General features: G+C 39.0%; 2 protein-coding genes across 7 annotated transcripts in view; both read right to left on the bottom strand.

The window, feature by feature from the left end:
* LOC126754737 (maternal protein tudor) overlaps positions 1 to 11,925 on the bottom strand; it is a 12,028-nt gene extending 103 nt beyond the window's left edge. Inside the window, exons 1-10 of one of the 4 annotated variants that reach the window (XM_050466802.1) lie at positions 11,272 to 11,925; positions 9,721 to 10,429; positions 9,320 to 9,478; positions 8,817 to 9,263; positions 7,947 to 8,750; positions 6,640 to 7,874; positions 5,771 to 6,564; positions 5,472 to 5,706; positions 5,211 to 5,410; positions 1 to 4,768 (exon numbers count right to left, since the gene is read on the bottom strand). The exon at positions 1 to 4,768 is cut by the window's left edge and continues 103 nt beyond it. In XM_050466802.1, coding sequence (XP_050322759.1) covers positions 963 to 4,768; positions 5,211 to 5,410; positions 5,472 to 5,706; positions 5,771 to 6,564; positions 6,640 to 7,874; positions 7,947 to 8,750; positions 8,817 to 9,263; positions 9,320 to 9,478; positions 9,721 to 10,149 — 8,109 coding nt within the window. In that variant the 5' untranslated portion in view covers positions 10,150 to 10,429; positions 11,272 to 11,925 and the 3' untranslated portion in view covers positions 1 to 962. Of the gene's footprint in view, positions 4,769 to 5,210; positions 5,411 to 5,471; positions 5,707 to 5,770; positions 6,565 to 6,639; positions 7,875 to 7,946; positions 8,751 to 8,816; positions 9,264 to 9,319; positions 9,479 to 9,720; positions 10,430 to 10,578; positions 10,677 to 11,271 lie in introns of those variants that run through there. The other 3 variants (XM_050466805.1, XM_050466803.1, XM_050466804.1) reach the window with 3 other exon arrangements.
* Positions 11,926 to 13,398: 1,473 nt separating this feature from the next.
* LOC126754752 (protein N-terminal asparagine amidohydrolase) overlaps positions 13,399 to 16,986 on the bottom strand; it is a 93,182-nt gene continuing 89,594 nt past the window's right edge. The window contains exons 5-8 of one of the 3 annotated variants that reach the window (XR_007666419.1): positions 16,638 to 16,846; positions 16,349 to 16,510; positions 15,963 to 16,277; positions 13,399 to 13,999 (exon numbers count right to left, since the gene is read on the bottom strand). Coding sequence is in view for 2 of the 3 variants with exons in the window: in XM_050466838.1 (XP_050322795.1) it covers positions 13,988 to 13,999; positions 16,164 to 16,277; positions 16,349 to 16,510; positions 16,638 to 16,846 (497 nt within the window). In the remaining variant the exon portion in view is untranslated. Of the gene's footprint in view, positions 16,278 to 16,348; positions 16,511 to 16,637; positions 16,847 to 16,986 lie in introns of all 3 variants that reach the window. The other 2 variants (XM_050466838.1, XM_050466837.1) reach the window with 2 other exon arrangements.

Here is a 16,986-nt window from a genome sequence, read left to right as displayed (position 1 = left end):
TAATGCATTCTTTATATATTTGTTTATTTATATACTTCGCTTGTTAGCCATATTTTTTTCGTTTGGTTTTTTTATAATTATTTTACATTTTTTTTTTTGTTCATTTTTGAGATTTTTATTTTCGTTTCAAAATTAACATTAATATTTCTCTCCTTATTTCTTGCTTGGCTTGAGTTTCACTTTAACGGTATTCCACGAACTCAAGCGCTTCACCTCAACACAACATCAAGCTGCTTTCGTAGACTCTACAATGTTTGCTATGCGTGCAACAAACGCACGTTTACAAAAATAAAAAAAAATATGCTTCTTCTTACTTTGAAGGGCATTTCATTAGCATAAATTCATGAAAATACCTCAATAATTACTTTGGAACAAAAATTGGCGCAGCTCCAACGAAAAATTCACGTTCTACGCTACTTTTTACGCGCGAAATAAAATAAAAATAATAATAAAATTTCTTTACCGTTTTAATTAATTTTATAAAAAATTTCTACGTAAAGGCCTCTTAGCAAAAATATCAAAATAATGAACTCGCGTTTTCCTATGCAATTTACATTTAGAATTTCAATTTCTGCCCAAAAATTGGCACCTATTATATTTTTCGTGTTCGGGTTGCCCGTTTTTCTCTCACTCAGTTCGCTATGCAGCATAAATATGAGCTATACTCAATTTAGAAAAAAATATTACAATAATTATAGTATTTATGTATGTACGTATATCACACAAATGTTGATTTGCTCTCTGCGCACTTTAAATTCGGCACGAGGTGTCAGTTTTAGAACGCTATGCTAGCACCACACCGCCGTTTGGCTCCAAACAACAGTTAGTATAGTCAAAAGCTGGCGCGCGATAGTACACCGAACGCTTTAGGACGTAAAAATCAGTTATGTTTCATCTCACTCTGGTTTGCTGTTAAGTCTTGCACGCATGCGCAGCTCGAAACTGTTCTGAAAATATTCGTGTTACTGCGTCATCTCAACGCCAGCAACGCTGTCTTGCGTCGCTGCATTTTCTTGTTCATTTAATGTCGCTGAGTCGTTGAGGCCATTCGGCAGCAGCGCTGCCGCAGCGCCAGTACCGTTAGCGCCCTTCAACAATTGCAGCACTTCGTTGGCCACATTCTTTTCCTGATAGAATAGACGACAGATGACCGGCTCCACGGTCGTTTTGAGCAACTCAATCTGGAATGTTTCGGAGAAACGCGAATCGATGAACTGCGCAAATGCGGCGCTGGCATCCAAATTGCTCGCTAAATTAACATCCAACGCACAGTGTTTGCTGTAGGCCACCTCATCGAGCATGCTGTCGGGCAGCACACGAAATTGATCGGTGACGGCATTGTTCCCGAAGTCCAGGTAATGCACCTCACATTTGCCCTCCTCCAGCACTTGCACGATTTCCGCGCGGTAGAAGGCCATATCGTCGGGGAACTGTGCGGCACATCTGGCGCCCACTTGCAAATCGGTGAATGCCTGGAAATCGGTTTCGGCATCTAAGAGCACATCGGTGATTTTCTCCACGGCGGGCACATCTTCGGCCAATTGTATGTAGAATGAAGCCGGCGAATTGATATGTATGATGGTGCAATTGTGCAGCGTCGGCACGGGTGATAAGGCAGCGGCCGCCTTCTCGGCATCACCCTTGGACACAGCGTCGGCTAACTCCTCAGCCAAATCCTTGTAGTTCGCCTGTAATTTAACAATGTGTACACGCTCATTTGCGTCCAACGCAACTTCGTCCGACTCGATGGTGTAGATCTCACCAAAGTGCGCTTCCAGCAGTGCGGCAAAGCATTCGTTTAGCAGCGTTTCAGGCGCCTCAGGCACCACATTCAGTTTGCACTTCCAGGCCAGCGTCGGTATGGCACGCAAATCAGCGGGCAATTCCTTTATAACGGTGGCATTTACAACATTGCCATAGTCGAGCAGGAATACCTCATAGCCTTCATCGCCGGGCAGCACTTTTTGCACACGACCGCGATAGTAGCAGTCATCCTCAAACGAGTAAGCGCTGCAAACGCTGTCCACTTCAACGCGCTGCAGCACGGGCAGCTGCTCGGCATCGGATTTGGTGAGCGCCTTCGATACCAGCTCCAATTGCAGTGAATTACCTTTCGGTTGTATGTAGAAATGTGTTGGTGAAATCGCGTGCGATATAACGCAGGTGTTGTCCGCGATTGGTGGTGTTGCTAGCACGGCGGACGCGTTTGCGCTAATCGCGGCGATCAGCGAGTGCAACCTTTCGCCGAGATCCTCACCGCCACTGGTAGCATACAGCCGGACCGGCACAGGTGTTGCGCCCTCCTTGCTTTCGATAAACTCAATTTTCACCATACCTTCACACTCCTCAATCAGCTGGCCGAATGCTTCATTAGCCGCTTGCGCTTTATGCTCGCCAATCTCTTCGGCAGCACCCACCAGTTGACAGTGCCGTGAGAATTCCGGTAACGCCTGTAAATCGTGCGGCAATACGCGTACATCATCGGTGATGGCTTCGTTGCCGAAATCAATGAAGATTACACGATACTGCCGTTTGGCATCCGAACCGGCGATGGTTTCTAGTATGCGCGCGCGATAGAGCGCATTATCTTCGCAATAGACTGCAGCGCAGAGCTGACCAATTTTCGCATCGGACAGCGCATCCATGCCGAGCGCGTTCAAGCTGCTGGTCATATCATCCAGACGTATGGTGTCTTTACTGAACTGCACATAGAAGTCGAACGGCGAATTGGCATGCGAAATAATGGCATCGTACACTTTGCCACTCTCGAAGACCGACGATTGTATGGTCGTGCTGAAGCTCATATTTAGATCGGTTTCGATGGGCTTGTGTTCGCACAGCGGTTCGAGGTCGTCGTTGATGTTGTGTCCGTCGATAAGCAGATGCACCAGCGCATGATCGCCAGCTGGCTCACATAGTTCGACTGTGAAGATGGTTTCACCCTGCGCCGCTATTTCACCGAATTTCTCCTCGGCTGCATCGGACCAGGCCACACAATGCTCGGGCACATGTAGTGCGCACTTCTTCGATAAAGGTGGCAACTTAGCAATCTCCTCAGAAATCTCACGACATTCGGGACTGATGGATGTGTTGCCATAATCGATGAAAAGCACTTCGTAGCCACGGTTCGGTATGTGTTTTAGTAGTTTAGCGCGGTACCACATTTCGTCATCGGGGAAGAGCGCAGCCACAATTTTAGCATGTTCGAATTTTTCTAATTTCTTCAGTTTCTCGTTTTCGGCCAAATAGATCTCAATCAATTCCAAAGCTTTCGAGTCTTTTTCATATTGTATATAGAAGTCGGTTATGCTGTTCACATGTGATATATAGCAATTCTCGCCGGAATCGACCAATACTAGATGCTTGGCAAAACCATCCTCCACCAGTTTGTCGGCAATGTTAACGCCGTCGATGTAAAGATTGATAAAGCTGCGTTTGTACTTATCACCACGTGTGATGTACTCGAAATTCACCAATTTGCTGTGCGAATCGCTGAAGATGGCATTGGCTGCGTCGACCCAATCGGCTGTGCCGTTCGGCTTGATCGGCAGTGAGCAGGGCATACAGAACGGTTCGATGTCGTTGCAGCTGCTCATCTCGCGCACGTGCGTCGTGTCCGACACGCAATCCGTGTTGCCATAATCAATGAACTGCAGCACCATAAGCTCGGCATCGAGGATCTTGGCGCGATACCATTGCTTGTTCACCGAGTAGTATGAGATGCAGTGCACACCATTCGCCACCACCATTAGTGTGGGCAAAGAGCTGGCGACAATTTGCAAATCCTCTTGCAGCTGACGTAATTCATCCATTTTATCGTAGGGATGCACATAGAACTGGCCGGGATTGTCGCAGTGGCCAAGTATGGCATGTTCCATATCAGCGCAGGGATCGATCGATTCAGTTTCGGACTCTGCCACCGATTGCGGCTCAGACGCGGTGGTTGACGGTGGTGGTGGTGTTGGTGCTGGTTGGGCGGCTGCGGCTTCGACTTTACTTTCTTGCGGTTGGGGTGGTGTTTGCGGTGGCGTCTCAGCCATTATAACTGGCGCTGTCATGTCAACTTGTTTCTCTTTCTCTGCACTTTTAACCACTTCAGGCACACTGTTGCTCACTGTAGTCTCCTTTTTCACAGTTTTCTCCGATTGCTTCTTCTTCTTCGGTGAGCTGGAGTTTTTGCTCTTACCTGTAGTTTTCTTTTCCGTGTCATCTTCCTCTTCGAGTGTCAGGTCCACCATTTCAATGTATTCAAACATGTTTGTTTTGTCCTTCTCCAGTTGCTTACGCATGAAGTCCACATCACGTGACTTTATTAGCTGCGATTGCAGCAGCGCATCGACAATATTTTCACCGCCAGCCAAAGTAAGTTCGGCAATCAAGTGGTTGTGTTGCACCTCCAGCGCACGCACATGCACCACAGGTTCGCCCACCAATGCCAGCTGCTTTAGTTTCTCCACTGCAGCCGCATCCAGGTCGGCCGACACATTTGCTGTTTTCTTCGATTTCGAATTTCGATGTTGCGCATCTGCTGCCAATGTGCGCACCGGTAAATTCAACTCAATTGCGAAAGAGTTGCGATTGAGGTAGAATCTTTCCTCCAGAGTTTTTAAATTTTTTTCGCTCAATTTTTCCGTGTTTCCATAGTCGATATAGTGTACCTCGATGACATCTTTAGTCAGTTGCGGTGTGATGCGCGCGCGATACCAATTGCCGTCAAGGCCGTGCGCGGCGCAAAGTTGGTCCGGCTCAAATGTGCCCAAGGGTGTACCTAAAATGAGACAATTGAGGTATAAATAGAGATTCCAAATAACAAAACATAAAAAAGGTAATTTGAGGTCGCATCGAAGCTATAATATTTCAAAGAGGATAGAAAGATGTATCTTGTTGTTGTTGTAGTGGCAAAATTCAGCCGAGTTGGCAGTCTTTGACCGAATAAAAAATCCGGGTTCGTTCCGGTCGTGGGTACGGGTATTTATTTTGAAAGTTTGGTGAGATAGCCGTTTTCTTTTGGTCAGAACTTCCGATAAAGAAACTTCATGCGAAGAAATGGGTTTCAGAACGATATCTCCAAAACTGAGAGACTTATTGCCATATATACAGACATACGGACACGGCTAAATCGATAAATCTACTATATAATAGAGTCTCGTAGGTTTCCTTCAGAGTTTTACAAACTTCGTGACAAATTTAATATACCCTGTTGCACTAACCGTTATGCTCATAGTATTCAAACATCTCATTCAGCAGCTCTATCATTTTTGCCTCCATAGCGATCGTATGCACAAACACACGATATGCGCTCGCCACATGCACAACACGCGCCTCGAAACGCTCCAACACAACCGGCTGTTGGCAAATAAATGTCGTCACATCTTCCTTTAACAGCGGCACAAGTGGACGTAGCAGAATGCTGTAATGTATACAGTATTAAACAGTTGCTTACAAAGCAAAATCTCATAAGAAAAACATACACTTTGTTGTCATTGACATCCCTTATGTTGACCACACATGTTTTGCCCTCGTAAAATTGCTTGAATTTCAACGCTACGTCTGGATTGGATTTGACATAGCGCAGATCGTCGTAGGAACTCAACAGTTGTACATGCTCAGGCAAGCCCTCCACCTGTAATTTGAAGTTCAGCATATCCTTTACGTATGTAATCTTTACACGTATCTGTTGGCCTGCCAGCAGGCTCAGGCGCAGCTCTACAAATCGAAAATTATCCTTTTTTAGTACATAATATATGAAAAACGACTTTATGCTGCTTACCTGGTGCCACCTCGGTAATTATGCCCTCCGATTTGAGTGTCTCTTTCAGTGACACGCCATTCAGTTTGACATTAACATAGTACATTTCCAGCTCACGTTCAATATACTCGCAATTTAGTGTTGCGCCCGCCGGCAAGTATTTCTCCATGCGATCGATTATATAGAGATGATCAAAGTTGGACACAATGCCACTGAAGCTGCACAGGTGCGCCATAACGGGCAGCGTGGCGAAACGTTTCTCCACTTGCCAGATATCCTCGGAGGTGACCGTGTACTGATTGCCAATATCGACGAATTGCACTTTGTATTTGCGCAACATCTGATTGCAGGCGAGTATGCGTGCGCGATAGAGCAGATTCTCTTTGCGATAGCGTGCTATAACGTAGGAGCCGACTTTAAGTTGCAGCTGCTGCAGTGATTTCTTCTTATAGAATAACTGTATTTCGCGCATGAAACGCTCGAATTCCGGCAGACGTGATTTGAGGTGAGTGTAGAATTGATGTGGTGAAATCCACCAACAAATGATGACATCCTCGCGCGTTGGCGTATCCAAATGTTGTACGGGGAATGCTTGATTCAACGGCACATACTCATCGGGCAACTGTGTGGACGTCGCTTGTACTTGTTCGCTTAGCTCACTACCGGCATTGCTGCTCAACTCGGAGTGTGTGTCATTGGCGCGTGGTGTGTTGGCATTATTGGTGGCGGACTTGTTGCGCTGCTGTGAATATCCTTGCGGCGCATTCTGTGGGCGCTGCTGACGTGGTGGCGTTACAGGCTCCTTCTTCTGACGCCTAAAAGTGGGGACAATAAATCGGTTAATACATTTTACAGTTACTATAATTAAAAATATATATATTTTATTTTACCGATTTTCGTTTTGGAAGCGTGGCGGTATTTGGTTGCCACTGTTGCGCTGCTTCTGATTCTGGCTGCTAACATTGCTGGCGCCACTGCCGACACTGCGTCTATCAGCGCCACCGCTGCTGCTATTGCTGACGTTCAAGTTTGCTTGCATTGTTGGCGTATGCGGCGCATTGCGGCCCTGCCGTTGTTGTTGTTGCTGCTGCTGGCGTTTGCCGTGTTTCAGCTCGCTGGAGCTGGAGCGCGAGTCGCGATTATCCATCGAGCTGGCCGAGCTCTGCTTGTCCCACTCCACTGAGAGCGTACCCTGCACACTGCTGGCCGGCGCACTGCCTGCGGCGCTGCCAGACTTGCTGCCGGTATTGCGTGAGTTCGTTTTACGCGCTTGCTGCTGCTGCAATTGTTGTTGTTGTCGTTGCGGTGTGTGCTGTAGCTGCTCTTCGCTTTGCAATGTGGTGGAGTTGAGTATCTGTGCGGCTTTCTTGCTCGAATGCAGCGATGCCACATCGTTAGAGGAAGCAATCGATGGTGTCTTATTGCCATTCTCGTGACCAGCGCTCTGTCTATGCTGATGACCGTTGTGGGAGTGTATATTGAATTCCTCCTTCTCCAATGTTAAGTACTGTTCGAAGGGCATGGATAATTTGTAAAGCTTTTTCATGACATTCAAGTCTTTGGTGCAAAGGTTAACCAAGTGCACACCGTCCGGTTGTATACGGAAGACTTTGACGGTGAACGAGCGCCGTTGTCGATTCGACTCTTCGGCGAGCATTTCAAATTGATTGGTGGCCAAATCCTTGCTAAGTTCGTTATTTTCGAAACCCTTCAGGCAGCATTGAATGGCTTGACGTGGCAGTTTTAAATGCTTCTCGGCGATGTTACTCAATAAATTCTTGGTGACTTTCTGTTCGTAACCGAAATCGACGTGACGCACAATAATGGCGGTCGAGTCGGCACGCATCACTTCAGCACGATACCATTCGTTATCGTATTTCACAATACATGGCGCGCCGAGCGCTAAGTGATTGGGCACAACCTGATTTTTATTGTAATACAAGAACATATCGTCCATGAGCTTCTCGAATTTCGAGATGTTATCCACTTTTTGCACGTAAAAATGTTTGGGTGAGTCGATATAACGGATCTCTACAATATCGTTATTGTTTAAATTCTCAGATTTCGGATATACTAGACGGCACTTTTGTATATCTTTCAGCACATCGAGCACGTTGCTTTTCTGCTGCGTTTAAGAAAAAAATATAAGTACATAAATAAAGATTTCTCATAACGCTGAAATTTTACACACGCTTACCTGTAAATATAGCTCGCAATATTGCACCAATGGTGGTCCCTCTAATGGCATCACTTTCAGCTGACAATTCTTATACATCATTAGATCTTTGAAGGCCTTCTTCAAGCTCTCATCGATAGGCTCCAGATCTTTATGGCCTGAGAGTGTGAAACGTATGGCGAACGCTTTTGCCTCAAGAAACTCATCAGGTATTTCATATAAATCACTGTATTTGACCAACTCTGCATTGCCATAATCAATATAAACCACTTTGCATGCGGTCGTTTGTACGCCGGTGATTAGCGCGCGATAGAATTGTCCGTCTTCGGAGTAGCGCGCAATGCAAGCTGAGCCCAAGACGGGTTTGTCAGCGTATGGCTTCAGTTGCACACGCTCAATGCGATTCATCATTTCGGTTAACTCGTCCTGTGCCAGCGCCAACTGCACCGAAAACAAACAGGGTCCATTCTCCACGAAGCTAACGTAAACATCATATATTTTACCAACAGTTAAATTGTTGGTCTTGAAAGTGGCAGTGGTAACGCGACGCGGTGAAGTGCTCACCACTTGTTTGCTGATATTGGCGTTGCTAGCAAAGTCTTGTTTATGCTGCGCTTGCTGTGGACGCTGATAGCGCGTATTGTAAGCATTGGTATATGGAAGACCAGACATGGCGTTGGCGACTGTTGGTTGCACCATAACCTTCGATTGAAAGCCGTTGTAAGCAGTTTGCTGCTGATAGGCTGGTGCAGCATAAGGCACATAAAGCGAACGTAAATTACCGATGGTGTGTGGCATGCGTGGCTGTATGGGACGCTGCAAGTTCTGAGCGATCATAAAAGAGGGGAATTAAAATTACATTGCAAAATCATAAGCTAGTTCTATATTTACCATCAACATTTGTGGTTGGAGGGCTAAATGTGCTTGCGCTTGTTGTTGTTGCTGTTCTAACTGATATTGTTGCAAACGCGCAGCTAGTGAACGTCCAACAGCTGGGTATACACCGCTAACGGGCGCTACATTGTTGTTATGATTAATGGCATAATAGTTGTTGTTGTTGGCATTGCCGCCGACAGCAGGGTACATCGGTAGGGTTTGCTTATGTTGTTGTTGTTGTTGCTTCTGTGACGTTGCTAAATGATGATTTTGTGGCTGTTGAGCTGTTAGTGCTTGTGTTTGCGGTTGTTGCTGCTTTTGATTTTGTTGCTTAATAAATTTAGCAAAATTATCACGTAGCAATTCGTTTGCGATAGGTGCACCGATTTTCTTTTGGTGTATTAAAAACTCAGCAAAATTGAATTCCTTCCATTTCATTGTAATAAATTTATATTGCTTAAACTAAAAAAGTAGAGGAAAATAAAATAAATTGAAATCGCAGCGAAAGCTTCACTTACTTCATGTTCAATGGATATGTCCAATGTTTGACGCAATATTATGCGTGCAATCTCCTCCAGCTCTTCTGGTTTGAAATCTTTGCAAATGCCCAATAGGATGTATGGCGCGCATATTGTGGGCATGGAGGACAAAGCTTCCGGCTGTTTGGGGAAGAGGAGCTACGAATAAAAGAAATATTAGTGAACAACAACTCTTTTTTTTATTTTGTACACTACTCATTTAACTAACCGAAATTTAATACACTCTTATAACTATGTACATTGGGGATGACACCACTTAGTAACTACCCAGCAACACATTACTTTATTTATGACAGCGCATGACGAATGCGTTAACGTTATGTACAAATAAAGATGTGCATGCATATTTCATTTTGCGCTTCGCTGACGCATACACTTACCTCATAACTGGCCACCAGCGCCTTTCCGCCGTAGTCGACGAATTCCACTTCCACTTTGACCAGTGGTTTTTGTCCCTGCGTCGCATTCTGTTGCTCGCTATTAGTTATAACGTCCAGTATGCGTACGCGCAAAAATTCAAAATCGGCCGGTGCTATACCTTTAGTGCTCTTATAAAGGCACATAGTGCCAATGCGTAGCGGTACTTGTTGTCGCTGCACCGGCCAAGTCGGATCGATGGCTAGGCATGTGCGTAACATTTCCTGGATTCTATTGCGCAATACAGCCATTGCGTCCGGATTCATTTGGCCGTATATGCGCAAGTACGGACCAAACGCATCGACGTGTGTGATCTGTAGTCTCTTGGTGGTATCTGTGCCCGTAGTTGAGGCGGCTGACCGCGCAGACGCCGCTGAGGAAACAGTACTCATTGTGTTTTATTTTTTTATAGCAGTGGTTGCTTAAGTGTTCAAAGCTTTCTTTAGTAAGCGGTTTTTTCTTAGGCGTTGTGTTATATTAGTTTTTAATTGTTTCGTTTCGTTTAATATATTTTTTTTGTCGTTATATATATAATGTTTTTTTTTTTTTATAAAATAGTCACAAAGTCCTTTCGCATTTGTAGAAATGCGAAAACTTTTTTAGAAATAATTTTTTCACTTTTAATAATTGAAAAAATAATTCACTCGTTATTTAAAGCGCCTGATACGGCTTCTGTAATTGAAGAGAGACAATTAGTTTACACTAACAAAATGAAAATTTAATAAAATGTAATTAAAGAAGTGAATCGTAGAGACAATATGAAATGTAACACTTGCTAATTTTGGCCTTCACGCTTCATTGAAAGCGAGATTTCTTTTTACTTTTGCGTTCTTGCAGTGGGTGTAAACATATTAGCTTCAATATGCACAATAAATGATTTGAAAATCAAAGAAATTTTATGCACAACAAAATATTTACTATTAAAGAAAATTTATGCTCTTCTCGCCGAAATGGCACAGAAAACAGCGTTGCCGATAAAATTATACCGTTATTTGCTACCAATTCACTGGCATTTGCAGAAACTGTTAAACGGCCTCAAGCCAGCAATGCCGTTTCTTCGCAACAGGGTAGGGGGAAACGGTTCGAACAGTGCAAAAAAACAACAATGGAGAAATTTCGCAGAGAAACCAATAAAGACGAAACAAAAACAAATACTTGTGAATTGCCAAAATAAACGAAGACACGTTGAAGAATTTGCAAATTTTGACAGGGTTGTCGACACTACGCATACCTTTTTCTTCAAACATGACATGTATTTAACACTTTTAGACAATTTATTAAAATATTAGATGTTTTAAAATATCGACAAGATGCAAAAGAAGTCTAATTGATATACACACATATATTCATTAATAAATTTATATATTTTATCTAGTAAAAATATCAAAAAGTCCAATTAGAAATTAAACGCTTTTATTGGAATTAATTGAATATATAAGTTATGCGTATTAAAAGTAATAAATACACTATTTATGTCTTCCAAGATTCACTTTAATCACTTTGTAAATACTTACTTATTCACAATGCAATACATATGTAAATACTTATTACGCCCTCCTGCTGCTTCTTCTCAGTCGTTTTCGCTATCTTGGCAGTCTTGTCTTCTTCGGTCTACTTTTTTTGCGTTTCAATTATCTTTTCTTTTTTCCTTATTGCTTTTCTGCTCCAAAGTAGTCATCACCAGATGGATTATCCCCCAGTATTAAATTGAAAATTCTTTATTTTTTGTACGTACATATATAATTTTCTGCACTTCAATTCCAAGCGAAGTATGCAAGTTTCACCTTTCACGTCGTATTACAAATATATAAACTAAAAAAATTGCTAATTTTGCTGCCTATGGCTTTTCTTCAGTCTTATAAATTTTCTCTTTCGTACGGGCACGTTATGGCAATATTGATGATGACGATTATGTGGACACAGACGGGCGCTTTCTTCACACAGCACAGCAGCGCACGTTGGCGCAAGAATGCGCTGGTTTTGCCGTAGAATTTCCACCTACTTCACTTTAGCGTATTTTACAAATATTTCTTTTGATATTTTTAATATCGTTGCACTTTTCGAAAACCTTTTGCAAGAAACACAAATGGAAAAAACAAAATAAATATTCACCACCCGACTCACACACACGTCCTGCTGCGAATCTCAAATTGGACTGGAGATTTCTAGTCGAAAATTTTTGTTACAGCCGATCATTTCTCGTCACGATTATAATAATCGATTTTATGATATTCGTTGGTATTTATATAAAACACCACCGCTGATGAAATTATATTACTAATGTAGTCATATGCAATTATTGTCTGTTGTAAATCAGGTAATGAGAATATGGAATAGGAATAATTGTTTAAAGCTGTTAATTAAACTTAGTAAAATATCTTGAATAATCGATTGTTTTGTATCTCGCTGATAAAAGTTGCACATGACAAGAAGGTAGGGTTGCAAGATCCAGATAGTTCATTGTTTTATTGTGAATTAAAAGACGTATTAAGAACTTATTAAAAAACAATTAAAAAGATTTATGCGCCTTTAAATGATTTGATAGCCTAAAACAATATATTATAAGTGAAAAGTGAAAGATAAAAAATAAAAGAGAAGAAAGAAAAAGCATAGTTTAATTCTAAACATATATTTGCACTAATTTTTAAAGAGCGCTTGTTCTGCTTTTTATAAAAAACTCAAATTATTGTTTTGAAATAAAATACACTATTAATTTTATTAAACTAGTTAAATTATATTAATCTTTTTGTGGTGTGTATTTTTCTTCTTCTTTTTTTCTTTATCAGCTGATGTTGTTAAGCAAACAATCATAAATTCTGCTTTTTGAAATTTCTTCTTGATTCTTTGTTTTGCTTTTCATATTCCGTTTTAGCTTTGGTATTCGTCAATATTTACAAATATTTGGACGAAAAGCGCGTGCAGAATTCCATGGTCATGCGTGAAAAAAGGCGCGAATTTTACCTGTATACATATTTACGCATATGCACAACAGGAGAGAGTACAAGCAGTAAGCAAGCGGACCAGTTAGGGCAACATTAAAAGTATTCAAATTTCTTCTAATGAGATTAACTATGGATACTAGTATTCCAAGAACATATGAAGCGAATTGCAAGACATTATTCCAAATTTGCTTTATTTATTTATTTACAAAGAGAAAAAAGATATCAACAACTCCTTTACTAGATTGCTATAGCCTTCATAGTACTGCCTCTAGGGTATTACTAGACATAAAAGTGGTGATTGAAATGCACGAAATAAATTTTATTGGAAAACGAAGCGGCATTGCTTGCGCTGGTTTTCCCAATGGCTAGTGCTATCTGTTCCCTTGATAATCTGGTCTATATAACCAAAACCGTTGCGCACTTATATCCAGCCAAGGACTAAGAACTTGGCAGTATTCTTTATAATTAATTGTGTAAGCTTTCAGCAGTCAAAAATAATAATAACATGACTAGTTTCATAAATTCAAATAAAACGAACCGAATCACGACCTTCCTAAGGAAACTAATTAAATATTAATATTGCCGATTACCAAGCGCACGCTTAGGACTCTCCACTTTGAAATGTAAAAATTATAACAAACGATTTTTTTTATTAATATTTTCTTTATTGTTTTCATTTTTAATCCATATATGCATGTATGTGTTGGTATAGGTGTACAATATTGAAGTCGCTTTTAATTGATCATTCGTAATTGTGGCGTTGGTATACATAATTAACTATATTCGATATATTCAAGTACATATACTTAATTGTTGCTCAAATATGTACATTATGTGTACTTTTGTATGTACAATTCGTGTCCTATTTATGTGCAGCATACAAATAAATGTACATTTGCTTCGTTATCAGTTGCTTGTATACAGTTATAACTTTTAATATATTTAATTAAAAACTTTTTTATTACAATATTCACTTTATTTAATAGCGTTAATATGGTTACACATTAAATAAATGGGTGTTTACAGCGAGCGCACAAACAATAGCAATAATAATAATATAAAATGTCGCGCACATAATGCTTTTAACATTTTAGCTGCATGTATGTATTTATTAGCAGCTATTATACAACATACATATATTTCATAAAATATTTAACTAATTTCACAAATTTTAATAAAACATTTTTTTATTTATTTACTTCAAGGCTTGTTTTTAATTATTTTCACACGTAGCTAGCGAAAACATTACTTTTAATATTTATTTTTATATTTTTTACGCTGATTTGCCTCAATCATTAACCTAGAATAAGAAATAAAATACAATTATATATATGTACAGAAGTTATGTAGAAGATAGTAGTTAAGTCAGCGGAAGAGCAGAAAGTGAACAAATAGATTTGTTGGTGTTATACTACGCACATATTTACAAAATGATATATAAAAGCTACATACTTATACACAACAACAAAAGAAAAAAAAAACACATTGAATGCGTTTTAACAACTAAATTTTAGTTTTTTTAAGTATATGTATGTATGCGTGTGTAAGAACACAATAGCAAGGCAAAGCTTACGAGTCTAAATTCACAAAAATGTGTGGTAAATATATTTTTAGTAATTATCTAATATACTTTTTATGCTCTCAAGCGAATCCGTTTTTTCTGTTTTGCATATATTTCTTAGAGATTCTTAGATTTCAGAGCTTTAAATTTTAAATTTGTGAATTGAAAATAATTTTTTAGCTTTGTTTAATTTTAATAAATCAATTTTTTTAATTAAAATTAATTTTATTTTGAAAATGTCGATTGCAATTTTATTAGAAAATGTGTTAAATTTTAATCCGGTCAAATTGGACAGAAAGCAAGAGTGAAGTTATATAAATTTACAACAAGCAAAAAGTGAAAGTTTGAATTTGTTCAAAACATGTTTAAAAAAATATCATACTAAAAGTTCTCATCGTTCCATTGTGTGAAAGAAATATTCGAATATTTTTTTCGCGATTTTTATCAAAACTAACTTCAGACAAAAATTGTGAAACATAAAATTTAAATTTTGGTGGCGAAAAATGAATATCATCACAATACGACAGCCTATTTTGAATTAGCGCGAACATATTAAATATAATTTTGAATTAATATATTGGGTAGTCGAAAAATTCTTTTCGTATTCGACTTTTTCTGTTAAGGTTTAGTGTTCGCATTTATTTTTAAATATTTATTATTTATATAATTTTTTAGTTTTATATTATTTAAAATTATATATTTTTTTAATTATATTTATCGATTTTAAATTTTAATTACTATTTATTTTGCTATATTTTTTTAATATTCTACATAATTTATATTTGCTTATATTAATTATATTTTTTAGTACTTTTTATTTTAGTTTATTTATTTATACTATTTATTATAATTTTTTACAAATTATTTTATATTTATTTAAATTTATTCAATTTATTATAATTTTCACGAATTACTTGTTATTTTATACTTTTACTATAATATTTAATTAATTTACTATTAGCATTTCTTCAATTAGCTTTTACAGAAATTAATTTATTCTATTGTTCAAATGATTTTAACTTTTATACTACACTTTACCTTGAATTTCAAATATATTTTTTTATTTTCCATTACTTTACGCTCATAAAAATCAAAAACGATTATACATACTAAATATATAGTCTTATAGACTCAGCAATCGGTTACAAGAACATAGTTTATATAGACTACAGCACTTAAGTGTTAAAAAAAAAGAATTCAATATCAAATTCATACTAATGGCCTAGCTTAAATACCTATATACAGTTACGCCTTCAAGTATAATTCGAAATTTCGACTCACAAATATCGCTACTTTTTAATATTACGTTTAGCTACTATACTAATATGTAAGTTCTAAAATCGTATATATATGCTAAGCTCTTAACTTCATACACGCGTCTCCTGCTGCTTTCGAGGCAAATCCAAAACAAAATTTTAATTTTCGATTACAAAGCTGCCTTCAAAGTTGCAAAATAAAATATTACAATACAACACAGTTTACATTTAACAAAGAGAGCTTAAAATTAATAGTAAGAAAAACTAATAACAAAACAATAAAAGCACAATTAATGCCTACACTGAAGCAACGTGCTTGAAAACATTGAAATACAAAAGTGAAGCAGAGCAAAAAACAAAAAAAAAAATTAACAAAAAAGTGAAAAAAGTTCAGCAGTTAAAAATAAAACATAAATTATTCATAATAAAGGCAAAAATTTACATACGAGTACAAAAGTACAGAGCAGCCATAAAGTGAACGGAGCAGCTAAGGCGCACATTTAAAACAACAAAGAAAAGCGCAGCTTAATAACACTTAAGTGAATTTTCGTTTCAAGCGCAAAACTATGCAAATATGCGAGCACGTATTGTTTATATGTATATGGATGCATGTGTGAGTACGCGTTTATTCGTAATTAATATCTAACCAAAGTCCAGCAGCCCGTAGACTCGTCGCGCCGATAGTAGCGTGGCCGATTGTCCCGAAACACGGTGATTGCGGGGAATTGATTATCCTGTATGAATTTTATTGTTGCGCGTATCTGTCAGCAAACACAAGTAGAAGAAGAAATAGTTAATATTTAACATTTCAAGCGTTTGTGATTGCACCTACCTGCATTGTGAAGTGTGGCGGCTCAACGTCCGGACTCGTCGATAAGTGTTGCAAGAGGAATTCATCTGTCTGTGATAGCCATAAATCAGCGCCGCGTAATGGATCATAATTGAAGGGGCCGATACGCAACATGCCCAAGGAGGAGTCGTAAATGTCCAAGACCTACAAGGAAAGAGTAGAATGTGATGTTATACAGAATATAGAACAAATATAAATCAAATAAGATTTTAAAATTTTTGATGCCAAAATATTTTATATTTTTACTTTACGTCATATATATAATATTTACCGATTGTGCACCCATGAAGTTGCGAGCATCACGCAATTGTCTGTCCGGTCCTCGATCTAGAAAAGTTGCTGGGAATATTTCACCGGTTTTTATGTTAACACCAACGCCGTAAATGATTGGGTAGTTGATATCGCCACGCAGTATAGTGTTTAGCTCACCGACGCAGGCTTGAGTCAAGTCGATTTCGAGATGATGCTTATGGAATGATTCTACGGCGAAGAAAGAAATAATAAAGAAAAATATAATTTAATGCATGAAATATGTTCACTGGTCGCTTAAATATATATAGGTATGTCATATCATTTGTCATATAAAAATATTGATATAATTTCCTAATTTTATTTTCGAT

The sequence above is a fragment of the Bactrocera neohumeralis genome, chromosome 4 (assembly GCF_024586455.1).
Source record: "Bactrocera neohumeralis isolate Rockhampton chromosome 4, APGP_CSIRO_Bneo_wtdbg2-racon-allhic-juicebox.fasta_v2, whole genome shotgun sequence".
Taxonomy (NCBI): Eukaryota; Metazoa; Arthropoda; class Insecta; order Diptera; family Tephritidae; genus Bactrocera; species Bactrocera neohumeralis.
Note: the sequence above shows the minus strand (reverse complement) of the source record. Positions and strands in the feature narration are given on the sequence as shown.